General features: G+C 37.7%; 1 protein-coding gene and 1 non-coding gene across 3 annotated transcripts in view; one reads left to right on the top strand and one right to left on the bottom strand.

The window, feature by feature from the left end:
* The window catches only part of LOC134746561 (runt-related transcription factor 3), a 38,701-nt gene extending 17,045 nt beyond the window's left edge, over positions 1-21,656 (bottom strand). For both annotated transcript variants that reach the window (XM_063680977.1, XM_063680978.1), the window contains exon 1: positions 20,434-21,656. In XM_063680977.1, the coding sequence (XP_063537047.1) occupies positions 20,434-20,848 (415 nt within the window). In that variant the 5' untranslated portion in view covers positions 20,849-21,656. The remainder of the gene's footprint in view (positions 1-20,433) is intronic.
* A 2,769-nt stretch (positions 21,657-24,425) lies between these two features.
* On the top strand, positions 24,426-24,498 carry Trnad-auc (transfer RNA aspartic acid (anticodon AUC)). Its single transcript has one exon. It is a non-coding gene; the product is annotated as a tRNA-Asp (tRNA).
* Positions 24,499-25,066: the final 568 nt, after the last annotated feature.

The raw sequence follows: 25,066 nt of genomic DNA, 5'->3' as shown, positions 1-25,066 counted from the left end.
AACGCGAGAAGCCATTCACACTTGTTTGCGGACCGCTGTCTGTTCACTGATCATCATTATGGATTCATGATATGCGGGAATTATGTATTAAACGGGCATGCTTTAAGGACGACATGCGTGGCATGTCACATACTTCCTACATTTCTATGGAAATTGATGTAAGCCGATGAAATGCATTAAACGGTTTGCTTCGAAATATTTGATTTTTGAAATTGTTAACTAAATAACCTAAGACATAATTGTAACGCATTAAGGCAGTTGCCAGGTTAAAATGCAATCCCAGATAAAACTTGTATTAAAGAAAAAATTAAATACTCAGGTATTTCAAGTCAATACAGCGACTTTAAAAACAACTTTGGTTACCTACATTTTTGAGGTGGTAGATGGGTGATAGGTGGTTGATACGCCATGGGGCCAAGCGCGCGTTGGCTCTACAAGGGTTTAGCGACGCGCCTTATACAGGATGTCCTTAGCCATTGGACAAAGCCGAAATGTACATATGCATTAGGGTATTTAGAAATCAGTATACAAAGTATCATAACAACCGGTGTGAAGAAATTAACAAATTATGATTTTTTACTTTGAGCAGCATGTGTTAGTAGCTCCTGAAGTCATAAATAGTATGAAACTTTCTTCGACCTTTTTGATTATCTTTTTTATTTATGTCACTAATAAGATTCTGACGTTTGACAAATGTCATCTTTGCCGCACCTTTTCGAACAAATTGTCAAAACACTGCCAATGATTAATACAGTATGTTTCTTTTTGTTTCGATTATTGGAAATAACTTTTGTTTGAAAATTAATTTTTTTGTCTTTTGTTTTAATTAAAAAAATATTAACGTTAGAGCATTCCTGAGAAGTAAGCCTACGTGGGATTTCAGGGTTTGTCCAATGGCTAAGGTCACCCTGTATATCAATTTGTCTAGTCGTATACCTATATTGTATATGTGTACTGAATAAATCACTCAAACCAGGCTTTTTTTAGTGTGTATACGGAAAATATTGACCGTAGTATCTATACATATATCTATTTACTACGCGCATTTTTTTCATGTAATTAACTACAAGTAAATGTATACAAATAATATAAGTATAACCCTAGATCAATTTTAATACACGGCAACCACTACATAAAAACCCACTCGTGTCTCACTTTACTTTTACATGTTACTGGTTTTCATTTGTTTATTTTTCTCTACGCTTATGCCGCTATCTCCATCCATCAACCTCATCACATCACTGTCAACCTTTCCACCTGTAAACTCTTTGCGTAATCCACATTAGCGAATATAATTCCCGGTAACGCTCATATAGTCGACGTCCAAAATATGTTTGCAGTTTTGCACCTTACTCCTTTGTAATAAGGTGAAAAATGTAAACATATCTTTGACGTCGACGTACAGTGATGCCGTGCCAGTCGCGGCCCGCCGCCGTCCGCGCCTAAATAAATAACCCCCTACTTAATGCCGCGAATCACGACACCAGCAAGATTAAGCAGATATAGACTGTACTTTTTTTCATATTGAGTATTATTAGGTAATCGGACTAATCCAAATAAGTTCTAATTTCTGCTCTGGCTGTTGTTTTTGTCCTGCTTGGGATTAGGTTGTCAAAGCGGGCCTCGAGCTCTTTTCAACGGGTATACCTTAAGTTGAGGAAGAGACAGTACTTCTTTGCGTAATGCAGGAAGAAAAGTCAGAAAGTGAAACCTGGATTACGAAGTAGCAGCTGAGAAAGCGAATGGCATAAACGTTAATATATAAGTAATTAATTAGATTCATTTTATTCAATAAATGTCAATACAAAAATAAAAACAATTCAATAATAACTTAAGACTCAACTTAAGCCTAGTCAAAAAGTCCCCCCGAGTTGTCCCTGGCGCAAAGGTGCCCATCACACTAGCCGCGTTACCACGTTAAATTGCGATGACCTTTGCACCAGGTACGAACGCGCGCGGGCGTCAGACCCCCTCTCCCTAATGCGACGTTGCCAGTAATTAAATTGTATATAAATTATTTTTATGTTTTAGAATTAATTGCTATTTTTTTTTATTAGTTTTTAGGTATTTATTATTAGTCGTATAATTTTTGATTTTGACAATGTATTTCTGTGTATTCAAGACTCGTGTCGTGTGTGTTAAGTTAAAGAGATAAAGTACCTACGATAAATAGACACAAAAAAAAAATTCTGAAAGAATACCTCCAAAGACGAGACCTTATTTTGTTGCCTTTAGGTCCCGTGGAGCGCTATATAATTAAGTGGGTGGCCTGAAAAGTATGTTTTTTTTTTTCGATTAAGGTTGAGTGCAGTCAGTAGGTAGGTACCTACTGACTGCACTACCTACCTACACCTACCTACCTACCTACAAAGAAACGCGCGAAAATGTATGACACGTTCTTACGGCTGTGTGGATATGTTTGCGCTCATTTTGTTCATGATATTATTTCAGCAAACCGTACCCACAAACACGCTTTACTATCTGCCCGAAGAGGGGCAACGTGACGTCTATAGTAAAAATTGTTTTTTTTTTTGGTATTAGGGCTCTATGCAGATTAAAAGTTCCCGGAAGTTGACAAAATGAAACGCTAAGCGCCACTTGCACCATCCCACTAACCTGGGGTTAACCGGTTACGCCTTGGCCACAACATTGCGCGACTGGCATCGGCTAAGGCGACAACCATAGATGGGAACGAAAGGTTCGATCGCTGTGTCTCGCTCTAACCTATGGTTGTCGCCTTAGCCGAAGCCAGTCACGCAATGTCGTGGCCTGGCCGTTAAACTGAAGTTACCATGGTTACCCGTACAATTTGACACTGTTTTAACGGTTTAACCGCTTAAGTGGGCCTTATAGTTTGTGCAGAGCCGATTTCGGTAGCAAAAGGTTTGAAAGTGGCGGAAATAATTTCTGTTCTACGACTTTTCGTAGATGTTTTCTGGAATAGAACCGTAGCACTCCAAGCCTGAGGGCCTACCGCGAACCACGTTCGACACTTACGTACGAATTTACAAGTGCGACAGAGGCAACACGTCGAACGTGGTTCGCGGTAGGCCCTTTAGCTTAAAAACGTAATTTAATTTTTTACATACATGAAATAAAATTACATTTTACAACTAGTCGGAAGTGGTCAGAGGTCAGACCAGTAGATATCATATTTGACATAATATCTGGGAGAACGAGCTTTGCTCGGAAAACAGATCGATTTTGCCCCCCGAAAACCGACGAAATCGTCAGAGCCGTTTCCGAGATCCCTGAAATATATAAATATAGATAGATACAAGAATTGTTCCTTTAAAGGTATAAGATGTATCATCAATACATTGTTGCGCCGCACTCGTCACCACACAATAGTTCAACCACTGTTTACAGTGTTTACACCCATGAGCCTCACTAACGAATGTAAACGTGTCGATAATCCTATAAATAAAATACATTTTATTCATTATTTTTGTATGCGGGTAGTTTGGACAATGTAATTTTGACAGGTGAAAGTGGCTCATTATTTATCTATAAAGCTGGTTAAAAGATACGTTTCGGCCCTAGGGCATTTTACTTTCCAAAGGTTACGTGTAGGTATACGTTTCGGCAAACAATCTACTACAGTTGTGCGTTCCAGCCATCTCATATGAAATATGAAGATCATGTAAGAAGGTACTGATGATAGAAAAAAACCTGCCAAGTGCGAGTCGAACTCGCGCACCGAGGGTTCCGTACTTTTTAGTATTTGTTGTTATAGCGGCAACAGAAGTACATCAACTGTGAAAATTTCAACTGTCTAGCTATCACGGTTTATGAGATACAGCCTGGTGACAGACGGACAGACGGACAGCGGAGTCTTAGTAATAGGGTCCCGTTTTTACCCTTTGGGTACGGAACCCCTAAAACGGCAAAGAACACACTTTTTCAAAGCATTGTAACCTCTGTACCTTTTATTCTGTAACCGGCCAATTTTTATGAGCACCCAATTTCCTCGCTTCAGGTGTACGTTCAAATGACTGACGGCTCTGGAAGCGTTCCTTGTAACTGTGAAGACAAACTCGCCCTTCACACGACATCTATCGACGGAGTTCGGTTCGGTGAACGTGTAAACGCGTTTTATGGGGTTGTATGAAACTTTTTACTGGGAAAGTGATGTTTTCTAGTGTCACTTTTGTTTCTATAGCTGCCACTGCAAATAACTAGTAAACTATCTACGTAAAACTGCTCTCATTTGTCACTGATGTCAAATCTATAGGTCTAGCAGCAACTGAACTGGTACGACTGGTAAAGTAGTTGTACTGTCGTTTTCTAGTGGAATATATATAATAATATATACTGCATCAATAAATTGCTTTGATATTTAGATTAAGGTACTATTTGTAAAACTTGATAATTTAAAAGTGCTTGTTGCTAGGCCTATTTGAATATAGTACATTGTGCAACGTGGGGGGGTAAGTATAATTTTGCAAATGCAGGCTGGAGTGCATTAGACTCGAATTTGCAATATTCTTACCCCCGGAGTTACACACAATGTTTTTCATCACACTTGCGAAGAAAAAACTAAATTTTAACCGAAATCATTCTTAAATACGGTGACATTTCAAACATTCGTCCGCCATTTTAATTTTTAGGCAGTTTAGGCATCGAAGGCACAGACCCATCGGCATTCAGCCACAATTGAAAATTGTGTAAAAACGTTTTAAACGGCTATTAAATTAATTTAAATTAAATATTTTTAAACATAAACATATAGGCATAAGGTCGCCAACCTCTGGGACGGAGAAGGCACTTGAAGAAGAAGAAGAAACATAAACAAAAATATGAAGTTATAAACGTCAGTATTTTATAAGTAAAACTCATTTATACCTAGTTAATTCATATGAATAAGTAACATAATTAAAAAAAAGCTATAACTCACGAGTGTGTTATAGCATTTTTTCCACAATCCATAACTCACGCGGGAACAATATAGGCCTTTGTTCTTCAGTACACCTGCATGAAATAAGATCTTTTTGGAGCAAGTGTGATGAAAAAGAATATTTTGACTTGACTATATATCTTCGTTTTAAATCTAGTTCTGGTTTTTAATCTTTGTTCTCTTGTTATCATGTAAAATACGTTGAACGCAGCCAATGTTACATCACTGGCATTTTTTATCCGACTTCAAGATTTCAAAAGGAGGAGGTTCTCAATTCGGTTGTAGTATGTGTTTTTTTATGTGTGGTACTCCATAACCGTTATTTCTGGACCGATTTTTAAAATTATTATTTCCTGTTTGTGATAACTTATAATATGGAAACTCAAGTCGAATGTCTGAATTAGTAAAAAAATATTATCAATGCTAGCTTTGTTACTAGGTATTTAGATTTATTAGTCAGAAAAGTTACAAGTTCAATTGATGTAAACTGTTCTTGTAAATATTAAAAGAATTGGTGAAACCAAAGCCTCCTTCCACTCCCTGTCACTAAAAATACTTCTGCTTGTGTTACATATTTTATGAAAATGTCCCCGGCTCCCACTTCTTATCAACCTGTACAGGTTGCGATAGTCAATTTGACAGGTGTCAACGGCCGATTACAGCCGGTAACGATGTGCTAATGCCGCGCTAATTGCGCGAATTAATATGCTGATGTAAGCCGAGGTGTCGCGCGATAATAGACGGTACCTGATATAGAGAACAGTAGTAGCTACCTACCTATCACTTTCTACCTAGTTTGCTTTACTGATATCTTACCCATGATTAAAAAAGTAAAGTGACAGTTCTGTTGCGATCGTGTATTTTATGGGTTTACATGTTACACTTAAATTAAATTTTTTTGTGGACATCACAAAAGTTTGGATTTGGATGCTTTTAGACTTTCATCATTCAAGTAGGTAGGGTTTCCCTTATTTTACGATTTTCGGAAATTAATAACGCATACCTACCCCTTACATCGGTTTCTTTTATCCCAAATGCCAAAACACTGTAAATAAATTTCAGGTCATTCCTGTAACTAACCCGTGCCGACTTTCATGCGATTTTTCCCATACAAGTGTATATGGATTACATTGACATATTTATGAATGGATTTTTTTTCCTATCTACCTTGTATAATACTGCCATATAAACATTATTTAATAAAAAAATCCCGATGCGAACACAAAGCCAAAGAATAATTATCAAATTAGTGTCTGAACAAATTTCTCGATAGTAATTTGTATGGGAATTTCAGTTGTAAGTCGGCACGGATTCCTGTTACAGGAATGGCCTGAATTTTAAATTGATTTTTTTTTCAGTGAATTTTTTTGATTTTTTCTTCAGTGTGTGAGTAGTACCATTATATTGAGGGGGTATGCGTTGTTAATTTAGGAAATTGTCCCATACAATGTATGGAAATGTTTTTTTTTTAAATAGTTTTCAGTTACGTCTAACCTAACTACTACTAGTTCTAGGACCACGGGAAACGGGAAGTAATTTACCCTTACCCTTTAAATTAAATTTTGATCCCCTTGAGATTGCGAAATATACGTTTTTTGCGGCATAAACGCCCGTAACTTTTTTTTGCGTTCACTTAGAAAATTGATTTTTTCACAGCTTCAAGGGGCTGTAGACCTGATTATATATGGTGCTAATTTCAACCCGATGCTGTACGCATTCCCGAGATAAAGGGTCTTGACAGACAGACGGACGAACGGACGGACGAAGTGATCCTATAAGGGTTCCGTTTTTTTCTTTTGAGGCACGGAACCCTAAAAAGAGACGGAAACAGAATTATACCTAATCAGTAACTAATTAGGTATAATCAGATACTCGTAATTTAAAATGTATATACATATACACGAAAAGCTCTGTTGTAGCCTATCTTTTAAACTAAACAATAGACGCACCTAATTTCCTTAACCCGAAACAATCTCGCAATCGATACTCATATCGCGTCAACTCGACCATGAACTGGCATAGTTACGCAACTTGCGGCTTACTTACTACCCCGAAACCAAGGGGCGACCTTAAATGAAACGGTAGTTTTCCGCGGCTGCCCGCTAACCGGTCTGGTTAACCGGGTCGCCCGGGTCTGTGTGCGCCATACACGCTGCGGCCGCGTTATGGTTGACAAGAGCTGTTACGGCTGACGCGTGCGTTGAGGTTGCGTGTCTACGGGTAAGTCGATTGCGTGTTTTGGTTTACGATTTGTGCTATTGGTTTTGATGTGTTACGTGACGTTTTTAATGTTAATTTTAGTTTACGGATATGGTAAAGAGTTTACACGTAATTTAGTTTAGAGGACAGTAAACTTTAGCAGTTAGTTGGATACGTAGTTATGTGACATTACGAAAAAGGTCGGCAGAAAAGTATTAGTATGCTCAAAATTTAATATCCTTTCAAATTTTTAACGTTTTACCTGCTTATTATTTAACCACGCCATTAAAAGTGAATCAAACAAACTAGCATCCCATCATATCAAAGCGCTCGAGATAGCGACCACAATATAAATTCAAATAAAGAATCTTCAAAGGAAAAAATGAAATGGCTTCAAGACCGCAGGCGGGGCCTTTCCGCGCAAGACGCAGGAGGCGCCTTTCATTGGCTGTGAGCCGAGAAGGCGGTTCTCAAAGTCTTCGACTAACTTTTCATTTGCACAACTCTAAAATATTGCCTCAGATTAAAAGCACGGAAGTTCGCGCTGCGGTTTCGCCGGCAGCGTTTTTTGTTGAGTCTAAGTAATATGTAGTAAATCTTTTCCGTGGATGCTTGGATAGTTGCAGGCTTGCGAGCATTATTGGTTAGTACCTTTTATTTATTAAGAAGGAAGCTATTTAAAGCAGTGAGATGTCTGTATATGTTTCTAGTTATGTACCTAGTTAAATTTTTGAATTTTAGGAAAGTTTAGTAATTTGGTATGTATTATTTTTTTCTAGAAAGGCAGGTCGGAACAAACACTACAGAAATCCTGAAATTTGCTTGCTATAATTCAGACAATATTGATATATGATTCTCGGTTTCTGAGTTCTGAGTAATAATTTGACGCAAATTAATTTGACTGTGCCTACTGAATTAATCAAGAAATACTGTCAATAACATGATAAAGCCAAACAGCTCAAAATTCACTATTAAGCACTAGTATAAAATTGTTTCTAACTACTCAAAATACCATATAATATAACAAATGCAAGTAATTATATAGCAATATATATTAATCGACGGTGTCTCTCCGGTATCACACCATAAAACATCTGCAATTAAACAAGAGGACCAATGATGATGATAATATTAATAGCACAATCGGATTAAGTCTAACCTCGAAATCCTTCCAAAGATATGAAATTTGGTATGTATGTTAATTAAAGGTCTCTTTTTCATGTCCACACTATTTGACATTTGGGGACCTCGAGGAATCGCAGCCATCTTGGAAAATGTGTACCATCCTGGAGAAATTTGCATGTTACTCTAAATATACGTTCTCTATGAAAATATTGTGTAAGGCAACATTAAAGCTTATTAAATTATACACAAAAAAGTCCTAGATACCTATCTTTGCGGAAAAAATACATCTTGTTATAGAAAATAATAGCTGAATCCAAATTAAGCGCTTATACCCTTTCAGGGGATATTCTCTTAATATGAAACTTGGAGAAATATGAATTCCACTTTTGTCTATACATTTGTATACGTTGTACCCCAATATCAACATTTTACTCGCCTGCGACTTAAACAGAAAGTAGGGTTATGGGTTTAAGTACTGAAAATCAGTACAACCTGTAGCTCAGGATACTGGACGGATTTTTTTAAATGACATATCGGTAGATTCCTCTTGCCCTTAACAACCTGTTTACATTTGTTTTATTAAAGAAAAATCAATACAGCCGCCTTAAGAGGACGTCGAATAGTAAATCATATTTTTACTTGTAGCGCCTAAACTATTGAGTGAATTTCAATAAAATAGACATCAGTAGATCCATAATTGGCACACAAGTGCTATGCAATACAAATTTACTAAAATAAATGAAGGAAAAATGTTTAGGACTTAAAAATGTGACTGCAAAACAGATTTTAAGTCTTAAATGGGGTTCAAACAATAGTGACAGTAATGAAATTTGACACCTACAATTTCCGGGATCCCTGTTTGCGTATTATAAAATTGGAGCTTCGGGGACCACGGGGATCAAACGCCATCTTGAAAAGTATGTCTTTTTTGGTTTTTCTGTTTTTCTCGGAATATCTGGCTTTAATGTGAATACTGCGTATGGCGAAACAAAAGCTTATTAAGTTCTACACAAAAAAGGTATAAAACACCATGTCCCTAAAACGGAGCTTTCTTCTAGAAATATGGCTCAGAAGTCAAAAGGTTATACTTAATCATCTCCTACAAAAAAAATATTTTAAGACGTGTCAGAAAAAAATACTTTTATAATTTTTTTAACAATTTTTGGAACACAAAAACATTATCTACCCAACTACGAATTAAAAAAAATGTTTTTGAGACATTGTGGTGTATACCATTTTAGTGTGGAATTTAATAAGCTTTCGTTTCGCCATACACAGTATTCACATTAAAGCCAGATATTCCGAGAAAAAAAGAAAAACCAAAAAAGACTTATACTTTTCAAGATGGCGTTTGATCCCCGTGGTCCCCGAAGCTCCAATTTTTTGACACGCAAACAAGGATCCCTGAAATCGTAGGTGTAAAATTTCGTTACTGTCGCTATTGTTTAAACCCCATTTAAGACCTAAAATCTGTTTTTGCAGTCACATTTTTAAGTCCTAAATATTTTTCCTCTATTTATTTTAGTAAATTTGTATTGCATAGCACTCGTGTACCGATTATGGATCTACTGATGTCTATTTCATTGAAATCCACTCAATAGTTTAGGCGCTAGAAGTAAAAATATGAATTTAATATTCGGCATCCTCTCAAACCGGCTGTATTGATTTTTATTTAATAAAACAAGTGTAAACAGGTTGTGAAGGGCAAGAGGAATCTACCGATACGTTATTTTAAAAAATCCGTCCCGTATCCTGAGCTACAGGGTGTACTGATTATCAGTATTTAAACCCATAACCCTTCTTTCTGTTTAAGTCGCAGTCGAGTAAAATGTTATTATTGGAGTATAACGTGTACAAATGTATAGACAAAAGTGGAATTCATATTCCTACAAGTTTCCTATTAAGGGAATATCCCCTGAAAGGGTATAAGCGCTAAATCGGGATTCAGCTATTATTTTCTATAACAAGATGTATTTTTTCCGCAAAGATATCTAGGACTTTTTTGTGTAGAATTAATAAGCTTTAATGTTGCCTTACACCATATTTTCATAGAGAACGTATATTTAGAGTAAAACGCAAATTTCCCCAGGATGGTACACATTTTCCAAGATGGCTGTGATTCCTCGAGGTCCCCAAATGTCAAATAATGTGGACATGAAAAATAGACCTTTATACATAACAAATTTATACATAAAATTTATACATAACAAATTTCATATCTTTGGAAGGATTTCGAGGTTAGACTTAATCCGATTGTGCTATAACCGATATAGTAATTTTCATACCAACATTTCCATTTATATTTAATCTTTAATGTTTTTAAGCATCCAAAATTTACAACTCTTCTTCTAAAAATTATTTAGTACTTTAGTACACAGCATTTCCACTTAATAACTATCTGTTATCTTAGCGTTCAACTAGATTATGAACCGCTGAACCAGCCTAAATCCGCCATCAAATGCTCCATACATGTCTATTGTTATGTATATGGATAACATTCGGATTGTCGATCACGAACTACAAATGAGACGGGCGAACTAATGAATGGTGCAAACTGTTCAACGGGGTTCACTTTGCCGAAACGTGTTGTCTATTGCAGTGTATTTAGTTCGGATTCAAGTTCACTTTTATATGTAGATACCTAGTGGTTGACAGGAAAGCTTTAAACATTTTTCTACCTTCTTAGTTCAAAACTGAAAACGCGATTTAGAGATTGGATCTACTGCGGATGGTGTACCGAGACAAACCTTACATGTTTAACGGTCCTTTTGTAATTAAATTGTATATTATGTGTATTTACCTGAATAAATAAAAAATAATAAATATAAAATAAACTAAATTTATTCTGTTTACGTTTTTTCTCATAACAATGCTGTTATTATTTAAAGGGGTGATCTGCAAAACAATGTATAATAAGCTTAGTTAAGGACCTGTTATATTATGTGTCTTAAGTTAATCGATCCCATTCTGTTACGAAAATTAAATATATAAATTGCAATTGCATTGATTGTACCTAATTATATGTACTTAAGTTTATAGCATATGCTAACACGCTTTCATGAATGTGAATTAAGAAATATAAAAAGCTTAATTGTTAATAGATTTAAGTAACTTAAGACCAATTGCAGGTCCTTAACCTACGTAGGTACATTTTTTTTTGCATTTCTAATTTTACTTAGGACCACTTGCGCCAACCAGGGTTAGCCACTAACTCGGGGTTAACCGGTTAAACCCGGAGTTACCAGTACAAATTTACCCTGAGTTAACGGTTAACCCTGAGTTAGTGGCTAACCATGGATGGTGCACAATCCCACTATCGCGGGGTTAAGCGGTTAAACCGTTAACACAGTGTTAAAATTATGCTGGTAACCATGGTCACTCCAGGATTAACCGGTTAACCCCGGGTTAGTCAATTACTGTTAGTAAGTTACTGTCACAAACTACTGTTACTGTTACTGTAATGCTTATATATTTTGTAATAAATAAAAAGAAATATAAATATTAAGAGCTTCTCAAGAAAAAAGTAAAAAAAGTACCACGACATATTTTATTCTCTGTCTAACAATTATTGTTATTTTCCCCCGTTCTGAGTCATCAGCTTGTTCAACAGGTCTCCAACGCCATAGCGGGATAACGCTGCTAGTGTGATGGGGACCTTGGGACCCCGTATGGCTCAGAACGGGTTTTAGTTTTTTAAGGTATAAATAAATATTATTGTTATTATATGCATGATATCAATATCCATGGATATGTGCATTTTGCCTTCATCGACGTAAATATGCTAGTCCAACCTGGGTGCTTACTACAAAAATAAAATCAAAAATAACCACATGTCAAAGAGCAATGGAAAGAAGCTTAACAAACATTAGAAGAGTGCAAACAATACCTCACATAAATATAAGAGCAGTAACAAAACTAATAGACGCTTTAAAGCATGCCAAAACGCAAAAGTGGAGATGGGCTGGACAGGTTGCCAGGCTGTCCGACTCTCGCTGGACCTTACGAGCTACAACCTGGAGGGAGCCCACAGGAAAACGTCGTAAAGGCACACCACATAGCCGCTGGGAGGATGACATTAAGAAAATAGCCGGTATAAACTGGAAATATACTGCATTAAATAGGGGAGGGTCTGTTCTTGGACCCCTGTTGTGGAACATAGGATTTGACTGGGCCATCAGAGCGACTCTACTTCCCCGGACGACCGTTATTTGCTACGCGGATGACACAATGGTGGCTGTCAGGGGAGCTCAGTTGGAGGAGACACTCAGGAAGGCCGCCGTTGCGACTGACCAGATGGTCAGTAGGATCAGGTTACTGGGCCTAAAGGTGGCTCTGCCCAAAACGGAGGCTATCGTCTTTGGGAAGAGAGGCTGGAGACTCCTAGCCATCCCTGTTAGCGGCGAGATGGTCCGGGTAATGCCCCACATCAAATACCTGGGTATCATCCTAGACAAGAACTGGAATTTCGAAGAGCATTTCCTACAATTAGCTCCCCGAATAGTAGGCGCCGCCTCGGCTCTGGGTCGACTGCTGCCTAACGTAGGAGGCCCAGGCGCCCCGTGTCGCCGCCTATACGCCGGCGTGGCCCGCAGTATGGCGCTGTATGGAGCTCCGGTATGGGCACACCGGATGAACTCAAAAAATAAGGCCCTTCTCCGGAGACCACAAAGGGTGGTGGCTATCCGGATGATCCGGGGCTATGTGACGGTGTCATGGACAGCGGCATGCGCCGACGCGCATAGGGAGAGGGTCAGGTGCAGGGCCCTAAATGAATTTCCTGCACCCGAAGAACTGCGGATGGAGCGTCAACAAGCGCACGTGCGGATGCAGCAAAGGTGGAAGGAGGACCTGGAGAACTGTCGCTATAGAGCTCATACCATAGAGGCACTCCTCCCGTCCTTCATGGAGTGGCTGGGGAGATCCTATGGGACCGTAACATTTAGGCTGGCACAGGTGATGACCGGACACGGATGCTTGGGTCATTACCTGTGCAGAATAAAGAGGGAGGCCAACCCGGCTTGCCATGAGTGTGGCGCGCCGGATGATACGGCACAACTCACGCTTGAAGAATGCAGTCGTTGGGCCGTAGAGCGCCGCACCATGACTACGGCTCTTGGAGTGGGAAACCTTTCGCTGCGCAACGTAGTAGCGGCTATGTTGGGCAGCGAAAGGAAATGGACGGCAGTTGCCTCCTTCTGTGAAACCGTCATTTCACAGAAGGAGGCTGCGGAAAGGGAGCGTGAAAGTAGCGCTGACGCGCACCCGAACCGACGTAGACGGCGGGGAAGAAGGCGGGTACAATTTGCTGGCCGTCTAAATCCCTAGCAGCGCCAGCGGGCTGTGGGGGCCCGCACAACACGGCGTTACACGATTGGCGGAGGGTCCAGCGTCCCTGACTTTCCTGTCCATCGGTGTGGGTACTCTGGCGCAAGATAAGCCAGGGCCGCCGGAAGGAGTCACGGTAGAATCTCAGGCATCCCATGGCTCCTTCAACACGGTAAGACGGGTGACGCCGGAGTGGCTTTTAGTGGGTATACCTTCTCTCCTCCTCTCTTTAGGAGAGGATGGCTGCAGGAGGGAGTCCCACATATCCCCCAATGGCTCCCCAGGCCGGAGGAATGCGTAACGCATTTTACCACTCGGTCAAAAAAAAAGGCCACCCGATGAGGGGTTTTGGCCCCGTAGACAACATGCCAATCGCTAACACTATTACGTAGCGAACGAAACGCAACTGTCACTGTCACACTAATATGGAAGAGTGATAGAGAGACACAAAGCGATTCGAGTGCGTAGCGTAAGCGATCGTCACCTTGGCTAGGCCGCCTGGTCCGTCATAAAAATAGACTAATTATATAATTGTAAATACCTAAATAAAATGTAGGCGATATTTTTTTGACATAAATAATTATAATTCTGACATAAACAATGTAATATAATATTAAATAATCAGATATTTAGATTATATAGTTGATGTACCTATCTTAGACGACTAGAATGAATAAAGGCTTTTTTATTTTTTATTTATGCATGATATAAATTGTTTTTTTTTTCTATATGACGTCTAAAAATAATAAAAATGTGTAATTTATTTTAATGCTCAATATATTTTTAATTAATCTTTTTGAAGCATATATCAACTGGACACAGATCCCCCTCCCCCTCCTATCCTTCCTCTCTCCTTCCAGTATCCGACACGAGCGCACGCATATTTACTCAAACTGCAGTTTAGCCAGAAACGTGCACATGAACGGGCACGGATCGCACTTGACGACCTTGTTTAGCTTCCCACAAGCTCACTCAAAGCGCCAAACCTGCCATACTTCAGCCTTTTCATTCCCTAACATCATGTATCCGAATATTACCTCGACCAACATATCACTTGACCAAGTTTCATAATAACTGTGTGTGTCTGGAGTTTAATTTATACTAGACCAGCAGTTTCAAAGTAGTCGAAGAGTGTTGTGAATAAAATTCCAACACTTCATGCTCGCTAGTTGATTCACGCTTCATGCGTAATTCGATCATACCTATCTTTTGACGTTGCGGCCAAGTTAGTTTTAGAGACACAACAAGTTTCTGATAAAAATCATTTTGGATACAAGGTTATATTACGTAGTCATCTCTCACTCAACCAGGCTGTTTAGTTTTTATGTTTAGCCATCTCTCGTTTCCACCCAGTACCAGACCAGATGGAAGTGTATAAGATTGTATAATAAAATAAACTTTTAAAAATGAATTATCCTTACTAATATTATAAATGCGAAAGTAACGACAGTTGCCTCTTCACTCTTAATACGCTAAACTGATTTAGTTGGAATTTGGTACAGAGTGTGAGGCCCTAGGAAGGACAGACATCCACGCAGACGAATACGCGGGCAGATAAATTCAAGAATTGTGTACAGTGTAAACTAATTTTACTGTAAAATGATTTTACTGTTTTCCACATTTACAACCCATTTTTAAGCTTAAACTTATTTTGAAACTTATTACAATTACAGAAGACTAACCTGTAAAAATTAATGATAACACAGTGGTATCTGGGGACACTAAGTGTCCGCGCCAAGCCAAGCGAAGCGCAAGGGCACTCACTACCTACTTACATTTTCTACTCCTTCCTTTGTTATAAATAATAAAATACATAATCGAATTTAAACTATCGTGAGACATATTAACTTAACTAACATAGCGGAGCGGAGTGACTAAAAACACGTGAATGAAACCGCTATGTTAGTTAAAATAAAATACATATTTCAGGATTTTTAGTAAATCACCGAAATGGCCGAGCCACATATTTGGACTAAGGTGTAGAGTTTGTGAAGTTAGGGCTTGTAGATTAGGAAGCTTGGCTCTACATGAGATCTGAAAATATTTTGACAGTGCTGCGAGCCATATGGTGAATGGCAACATTTTACATGAAAATGTTTTTGGTGGGATTAAGGTTAATTACTGAAAATAATGAATTATTTTCGTATTAAATACAGAGGAATCTCGATGGCACGAATCTCAAGGGAAAAGCCAAAAAGTTCGTGATAAAGAGGTTTCGTCTTAAAGAGGGCATAGACTTAGGGAAGTTCGTATAGGTTTTGGTTCGTTTTAAAGAGGCTTCGAGTTAAAGTGGTAAAACATATAAAGTAGTAGTAGTAGTAGTAAACTCTTTATTGTACAAATATACATATTAAAAATTACATGGTACAAATAATAAGATTAAATAAGATTAATAATTAGATTAAAGTGCTCTCTTATTGCTTTTTTCGAGTTATTGAGGTTTTTTTTTAGTAAATAACTTCGAGATATAGAGGTGATAAAACAATTCGTTTATTTTTCGAGTTATAGAGGTCAAATTCCAAGTGTAATCCTTAGTCTTCTGTAATTCTAATAAGTTTCAAAATAAGTTTACGCTTAAAAATGGGTTGGAAATGTGGAAAACAGTAAAATCATATTATTGTTATTGTTTTTTTTACATAGTTTTTATTATTTGTGATCCTTGTATTAATGTATTATTTTTAAACTTACCTGTCTAATTTTAAGATGTGTGTGTGTATTATTATTTCTAATATGTATTGTTGTGATCTCTGTTCTTTTTTAATTGTATTTGGATGCATTTTTATGTGTTTGACGCAAATAAATAAATGAAATGAAATGAAAAAATTCAATTTTTCGAGTTATAGAGGTAAAAATTGTACTGGATAACCGTGAAGGGAATCGTTTATTACTTCGTGTTAATGAGGTTAAACATTTTGAGGGATGGAGGTTTTGGGCTTTGAAGGGAGGGGAATGGCATTTTATTTCGTGTAAACGATTTTTTTTTTAAGTTTTGTTTTTTATCTTAATGTTACTTTTTTGTATCTCTTCTGTTTCTTTTGTTTTAATATGTGTGTATTGTGGCAAACGAATAAATGGTTTATCTATCTATCTATCTATCTACCTATTTCGCCGTAACGAGGTTCGAGTTATCGAGGTTCTACTGTATATTAAACCGGGTCACTCACGTTTATAAAGTCGACATTTTTCGCTCCATAACGAGGAGCATTTTCATAGAGCGCACGCGTTATATGTCAGTGTCTCATGTAAGTTTTGTTATTAAAATTATTTTCATTGTTACATATTTGATATTTTATGCATATTTGCATGTTTGTCGATGTTATTGGGAAATTCATATTATTGAACTTGACATCTTTACCACGATTCAATTTTTTTTCAAATAATATGTAAATGCATCAATAAATTGCTTTGAAATTTGTTACAGACGATTCGAAAGTGCCTGTTGCTAGGCATACTTGAATAAATAATGTTTTGAGTTGAATTTACATTTGAAATGACGCATATACCACGATTTGTATTGAAACCAAGCGTACCGACTTTTTCATACAAAATTTACGCATAATATAATTTTAAAATTACTTATGTGTGATAGGAAATATGTTCTTGCCTTTGGGTGCTCGCAATTTTTGGGCTGTTGCAGTTCATTATCATGCAACGAAACATTTTTTTAAGTTTTCGCGGACGTCCGGCTGCAACAACTGACGCGCGTGGACTGTAAAGGGCGACGGTCAACCTCGACGCTTGGTCGGGGTTCGGTCACGCTTAGTAGATGCATTTGCGTCTTCTATGATATATTTATTTCTGTGGAATCATTTATTCTTATAAATCTACAACAATAGACTTATATTGACCGGGATATGGACCGTGATTACCTTTTGTTTTGTATTGTACTGCGTCGTAATATTGGGAGCTCAAAACAATACAAAAGGTAATCACGGTCCATATCCCGGTCAATATAAGTAGTGAAACTAACCGTGAATCATTCAAAACTCTTAATTTTACAACAAACAAACCCATAGCATAGCTAATGAAACCTATAATTAAGATATCAAATATTTTAGCGAGAGCAAGAAAATATATAAACACCTCCATGTCCAAGGAATAGTCAAGTATACTCTAAGAACAAATTAAATTATTTTCTATGAAAATATTTTAATTTGTGTTTTTTCAAGTAGACACACTACTATTTAAACTATAAACTGAAATAGTCAAGTATGGTCGACATTATTTTCGTTGTCTTGCTTCTGACCATTTTGCCACTTTTATTTGTGTCTTATTTCAGTAAATATAAAAATACGGTTCCATTGTATGTATTTCTAGCTGTTATCTACAGCTAAAAATACATATTGTTGGTCTTTTATGTTTTTCATAAAGTTTTAAGTCATAATGTATTGTATGTCCGAATTTTCGTGTCATAATTTGGTTTTTCTCAGAAACGCATAACTTTTCAGGATTGCCATAAAATAAATCTAACCTAACTTAGGTATCTTACAGGATAACCTCACGAAAATCCTGAAATGTTAACGGTTTCAGAATTATGACTAATGATAATCTGACAACCATTACATTACGACTTTCAATAATTATGTCAAATAACGGGATCCCTAATATTTTACATACAAAAAGTTCCAGCAGCTACATTTTTTGGGGATAAAAATAAGGCAACGAAAAGTGTTTTGACCCACTAACGCGTTGAATTCTTTGATTCACATTTGCAAAAAGTAAACTTCCTTAAGACAGGGCGGGCACTGTAGGGCGGAATTGGCCGCCCAAATATCCCGCCCTCCCTATTTGACATTCAACTTTCTTAAGTTACGCGAAAAAGTTTTGCCAAGTTTCCAATGTCATGGACTTGTACCCCAGTTGGGAGTTAAGCTTAATGTTATTGTTATGAGTTTTCAGGGAAAGTAAGGGTTGACCTTGTTTTTATTTTTCTTGTTGTGTCGATGCAATTATCGAATAAGGAAACACGAGTATACCTATGCATTTATTTAAATATAATTAAATAAAAATAATTTAAAATACTAACTAGATAGAATGAGTGAGTATTTCCATATAACACTTCCATAGTCAGTTTCACCCCCGTTTTCATATTTTTAAAGGATGATTTCCGTGATGCAAATGTCCTTTATTAAAACCGTTAAAGCATGAAAAACTAACAAACAGACAGTCTATAGCTGTGACTGAGCTACTTTTGCACTTATACCATTAAATTTGGATTTTTACAAAAGCAACATTAATTAAATTGTGTTTTGCGCTTAAAATCTTTCACTTAAGAAAACCATACGTTTTCCGTAGCTAATTAGCTACGGAAAACGTATGGTTTTCTTTTATGGGAATTTTCAGATCATTTTTTTGTCCCAAAATTTGGATTACGTGTTTATTCCGACCAGATTAAGGAGCTTTTTAAACATACCAATTTTTATCAAAATCTTACAAAAAAATAAAATCAACAAAAAAATAAGAAATGGCCCATAAACCATATTTAACTTGTTATTTTCTGTTCGTGGTCAAGTCCTTTTGTTATCCAACGTTACTAGTCAAATACTCGGATATTGTTGTATTTATTAAAAACCAAATAATGTCCGTACCGTACCAGTCCGTAGTTTAATAGTTAGGCCTATTTAGCCGCAGTTTAGTTATGACTAAGAAATATTTCTGATTATTACCATAGGAAAGTACAGGCACCGAGTTTTATATTTAAGAATTGCACAGGAAAAGCATTGTTTCATATAATTAAACCCTTACTCTTGTAGATTTCATCAAACCCTCTTTTGAGAATTAGATGACAAAATATGATAGTAGATGAATAAGATGAATAATGTCTAGTTAATATTATGGGCAAGTAGTAGTATAAATTGAATAATTTGGATCATAATTTGGAATATTCTTGCATACTTATTTCATGTACCTAACTAAATATATCTGCTACAAAATGCATCATAACTGTAATTATATTAAAATGTACCTATATTATAATACACATCTGGGCTAAATGTAAGTACACGGAAATATTTATTAACTAAATAGTTAACATCATTTGCATGCTACTTATGTTTTGAAAAACTTGAAATGAATAAATATAACATGCATAATATATAGTGTCATACAAATCCGGGCGTCGAGAATTTTAAACTCTGTTTCTATCAAGCGACGGCACGAATAATCATACGTTTCCTACATATGTAAGTATAGGTTCTTGTTAGTAAGTAACCAGCAAATATTTTTACTTAAATAAAAAACTTAGCAAACAAGGCAAACAATTTTCCCAGTGTTTTATGATTATGACATTTGAATGATATTTGGACGAACAAAAAAATCATTTATTTACTAATTTACAGAATTTCTTTTGGTTAAATAAATGACTGACTGAATTGATACGTAATATTAAAAGTAAAAACACGTGCTCATATGCTAGGAGTTCGACTTTTACTTAGGTTATGATTTTAATCACTTTATTTAATGACAGGAGAAATTGAATAAGCTCCGAAGGTAATTTAAATTTCGTTTTCGTAACATCGCCACCATGAAGTGATTCAATTATGTTTCATTTATATATATTTCGATGATTACCGACTGCATGTTTTTTTTTGATAAAATGTGTACTAATTAGCTCAAATTTCATTAGTTACCTCGATTTACATAAGTACTATATCATTCGGTTATTAATAAATTGAATATTGATGTGATTTCCTAATACTTATAATTTGAATATATATTTTTCACTGACTAGGTATAATAGGTGCTTATTGGTTATTATTCATATTTTTTTTAGGTAGGTACCCTGATCTTATACTGTAGAATGTAATGGAATAAGTATGTATGTAATTATAATGGGATAACTGGAATAAGTATTCATTGTGTATCAAAACTGCACCTTCAGCACTCACCGCGACCGCTGCGGCCGACGAACCTCAGGTCGTTAAACTTCGCCACCTGGTTCTTCATCACGGCCGAACTGTTCCTCAACTCCGCACAGCAGTTTTCGTCATTCCCTGCTCTTACGGTCACCAGCGTGCCGTCGCCCACATCCCCAAGAGCCACCACCTTGAAGGCAACAGGGAGAGTCTTGTTTGATCTCCAGTGTGGAGGTAATACTGTGCAGACGAAGTGAGGACTGCCCGTCCTCACCAACTCCCCAGGGTGCTCAGACAGAAAGTCCCCCAACGTTCGCTCGGCCAGAATGTCCGACGTCATCTTCGTGTACGTCTCGTGCAGCAGCGTCGAGCTGGTGTCCGGCGACACGGCGCCGCTGCTCGCACCCGTCAGGTGCATCCTCGCCACCCGTCTCTGCGTGCTACACATAGAGTCAGCTGGCTCCTCCTACATCTCACTGTCCACTCACTGTCAACACACACGTTGACCGCAACACACCATCACTACTATAAACTACGGAGACAACTAGTTGCTAGGGAACGCACGCGTGGCCACTTGACGCGGTGACGTCACGGACGGCCTTGCCACACTTTTTTCCTCGGTGAATGAAAAGTTCGGCGGGGGCGCGCGAGGGGCGCGAGGCGCCGATTTTTTCCGCCGCCGAGGGGTGGCTCCCCCGCGCTCGGCGAAAAAACTTTTCACTAGTTTCACTGACGGCACTTTTTGCGCTCGGTATTTACGCGATTGCCGTCACGCGCGTCGCTCTCGCTTTCGATGTGAAGTTTTTTTAAATTTTATTTTAATTACGTTTCGTGTCGTGTTTTCGTAGTGTCGTGTTTTGAAGGGTGCGAGTGTAAATGCGTGCGACGTGCGGCGTGGTTGTGGAACGACTCGTGGGGGCGGCTCGTGCCGCGAGTTGGTGCGGTGTCCGGTCGCTATTAATACGCGCGTACGTCCGCGCCCGTCGACTTCGGACAAAGTTTCGCGGCAGCGGCGGCGAGCGAGAGGCGGCGACGGCGCGGGCGCGGCGGGCGCGGAGCGCACTTTGCGGTCGGGGTGGGTTGGGTTTAAAGCCGCTGAAGGATAAAACATACAAATAAACACGTGTTCGCGCCGGCGCGAGCGAGAGGTGCGGGCGACGCGCGGGAACGAGCGGGATGGCGCTCGCCTGCCGCGGCATTTAGCACCCGCTGCTCGTTGCCGTCGCCGTGGCCGTCGAAACCTGGAACCCTTTCTAGCAAAGAACCGCCACTGAGGAACCTAGCTGAAAAGTTGTTCGTGTAAAAGTGAATGAAAAATAAGTGCCAGCTAATTAATACATAATTTGTAAATACTTTTTAATAATTAGTTTTGTGTACGAACCTACATGTAGGTATATTTATCTCGAAGTGCGACAAGTATATTAAAATTAAAATTTGGACTAGTATTTAGTAGGTATATATTTTTAACCGACTTCAATTCCAAAAAGGAATGGTTGTGGATTTTTTTTTCACCGATTTTTTCGAGCACAGTGGTCCGATTAGATTTTTTTTTTAAAGGAGTTACATCCAAGGTGGTCCTATATTTTTTTACTATGTTTTCTATGATAATTGATAACAAAAATTAAAACTTACTTAGTTTTATATCGATATATCCACTATAACCAGTGATCCAATGCTCTTCTATTCAATAAAATACCCAGTGAAATTGCAAAGTAATGTTACGTTGGGTAATATGATAAAGTACTAGGCTTGTTAATCCATATTCCTCCTTAATTCCTTTAAACAACAATACTTATTCTTAAGCATGACAAATTTTAATGACGAGATATCGAAACAAACAACCCAAATCACAAATCAAAGATAGATATAACTCCGTAATAGATGGATACAGTCTAAGGAAAAAACGTGCCTCGAAAATCAAGAAAATTTGATTCTCGATCAGAGGGCGCTACTAGCTTTGGCCTACTGTCGTATAGATGGCGTTGACGGTTTCGTTTGTTATTTAACAATTTTAACGCATATCAGTGAAAGAACATGGGTCAAAATTATAAAAATAATTAACGCAAATAAAAAAAAAACATTTATCCATATTTAAATAAATTATATCGTTTTCGTAAGTGTGTCGATAGATGGCAGTGAATTTACTGTGGTTACAAAATCTACTATGACAGTACCGCTCTATCTTATTATATCCTCTTGGTCACAAATTCACCAAAGTATGACATCAAATGTTTATCCCCTTGAAAGCAAAGTAAGTAAATATAGGTAAACCAGGTATAACGCGGGGTTTTACCCTGGGAAAGATCACGTTAATGAAGTCGGTTATCTCATGCCAATCAGCTTAGCGGCTGTCGGCAGGCTAGAGGGTTACGCGAGATCTAACTATTATCATCTCTATTGCCGGGGCCACACTAACGGGAAACGGCGGGAAACGCCGTTGATTATCGCGATAATCCCAGTATGGCCGTATGAAAAACGTCGAAATAGGGTAGTTGACAATTTTTCGGGTTCCATACCCAAGGATCCCGACCCTATTACTAAGACTCCGCTGTCCGTCTGTCCGTCTGTCTGTCTGTCACCAGGCTGTATCTCATGAACCGTGATAGCAGACAGTTGAAATTTTCACAGATGATGTATTTCTAACAAATACTAAAAAGTACGGAACCCTTGGTGGGCTAGTCTGACTCGCACTTGTCGGTTTTTCTTTATAGTATCCGTCGATCAGGTTTGTTTATTGTTAGGTTGTTGTTTTGAGAATCAAATGTCTGTATGGGACCCATTGTCTTAAAGCAACCCAACTTGGGTTGCTTTAAGACTGGGGACTTGGGTTACCCAAGTCCCCAGAACCCAAGAACCCAAAAGTCACAAATGATGGTCAGTCTGGCATCGCCACTTAAGGCGGTTCCCTGAGCCAGAAGGCGAAAAATCTCCTTATATGATCCTGTTTTCCTAAGAGGCGTTGATATTCGTAGACGTGGAAAAAATATATGTAGTTCTTGACTATATTATCTTTAATATCATAGCTTCCGATACACGAATTATGACACTTCGCTCGATACAATTAATTCCCAAAGTAACCTCTAACTCGGACTTTTAATCCAACTTTACTCGGTTATTTATTATGTGATACTATAAATAAAAAAAGAAGAAAAAACAATCTTAACTTAAATAATAATTTCATAGCTTTAGAATTTCGATATTGTAGGGTAACGTTTTTAAAATAAATAAAAATCGACAAAATTCGATCAAAATTGACACTCGGCGCGCATGATCTTTCCCGTTTTTTCTTGCGAAATGTGACAGAGACAGCGGCAAACCGACGGAACGGCCTTAACTGAGCAAACGCTCTAACACAAATGGCAACACATCGTGACGTCACTGTGTCGCTTTGCTTAGAAGAGTTAGAAGCCGTTTCGATGTGTGGAAAACAAGGAAATTGCGATTTTGTCGGTGAAATGTTGCGTTTATGCATGTTGTTACTATACAATATTTTTTTTAAATAAAATGTAAGGAACCGAATGGTACCGTTATTTTTTTCCTATTTGAAAATTTAAAAAAAATGTTTTTTTTCGAAACAGGTATTTTTTATTCCCATATATTTTTTTAGTTAAATATTTTTTTTATATTTTTTATTGAGATAAATTGCTCATCTTTTTAACTAGATTTAGTTATAAAATTCAACATGTGTCAACTACCCTATTAACGCGTTTCCCGGCGTTTTCCGTTAGTGTGGCCCCAGCATATCGTGTACACTAAACATAAACAGTAGCGAATCCGACTTCGTGTCAAAACTATCTACCCTACGAATCTATTAACTTAACAAAAATAAATATCTCTATATGTAAAACAATTAGACTGTAGCATACTTTTAAATGTGAAATATAGTGATATAAATTTAAAAGTGGAAAAATTACTGCCTTGGGTGAACTTGAACTCACGGCCTCTGGATCTATACTCTCTTACGGTAGATGTCGCCAGGGTCCCCTAGACCCATATAGTGGGAAGATTTGCTGACTATGGATGAGGTCTTGGTGGCTCAGTTGGCAGAGCGCTGGACTATCGATCCAGAGGCCGTGAGTTCAAGTCTCACCCAAGGCAGTAATTTTTCCACTTAATTTTATTCTAAGCTTAATAGCATTAATTGCAGACGTTTCTGCTTGTTAAAAATAATATAGATATATCCATATTTGGAAAAATTATGTACTTATTTTTCCAAATATGAATATATCTATATATCTCTTTACGACGAAGTCAGTAAAAAATTAACGGGCCTGCGAGGTAAAGGAAGGAAGGGTTAATAATGCAGCGTTAACGAAGCTGCTTATAATAGCGAGCCGGCTTAGGGTTGAGGAGGGTTCACGTATAAGCAAAACTATTGCTGGAGCTACGCACCGTTAACTATAATGGTTATGTAGGTTTTTGGTAAGTTTAGCCTTAATGAGTCACATTTACGCAGGTTACAAACGTATTAAATTAGCTTCTTGTCCGGGAATCGAACCGACTAAAAATTCCAAAACTAGTCGATGCAGTTAATTGATAATGATAACATTTCTGCACGAAACATTAGGTCCTACACTCGTCTGTCGTACAAAATATCCATAAAATCAAATGTTTAGGACTCAAGAATATTTTTAGACAAGCTAAATTGAAAACAAAAATTAAAAAT

This window comes from Cydia strobilella, chromosome 13, assembly GCF_947568885.1.
Source record: "Cydia strobilella chromosome 13, ilCydStro3.1, whole genome shotgun sequence".
Lineage (NCBI taxonomy): Eukaryota > Metazoa > Arthropoda > Insecta > Lepidoptera > Tortricidae > Cydia > Cydia strobilella.
This window is presented reverse-complemented; position numbering and strand designations above follow the sequence as displayed.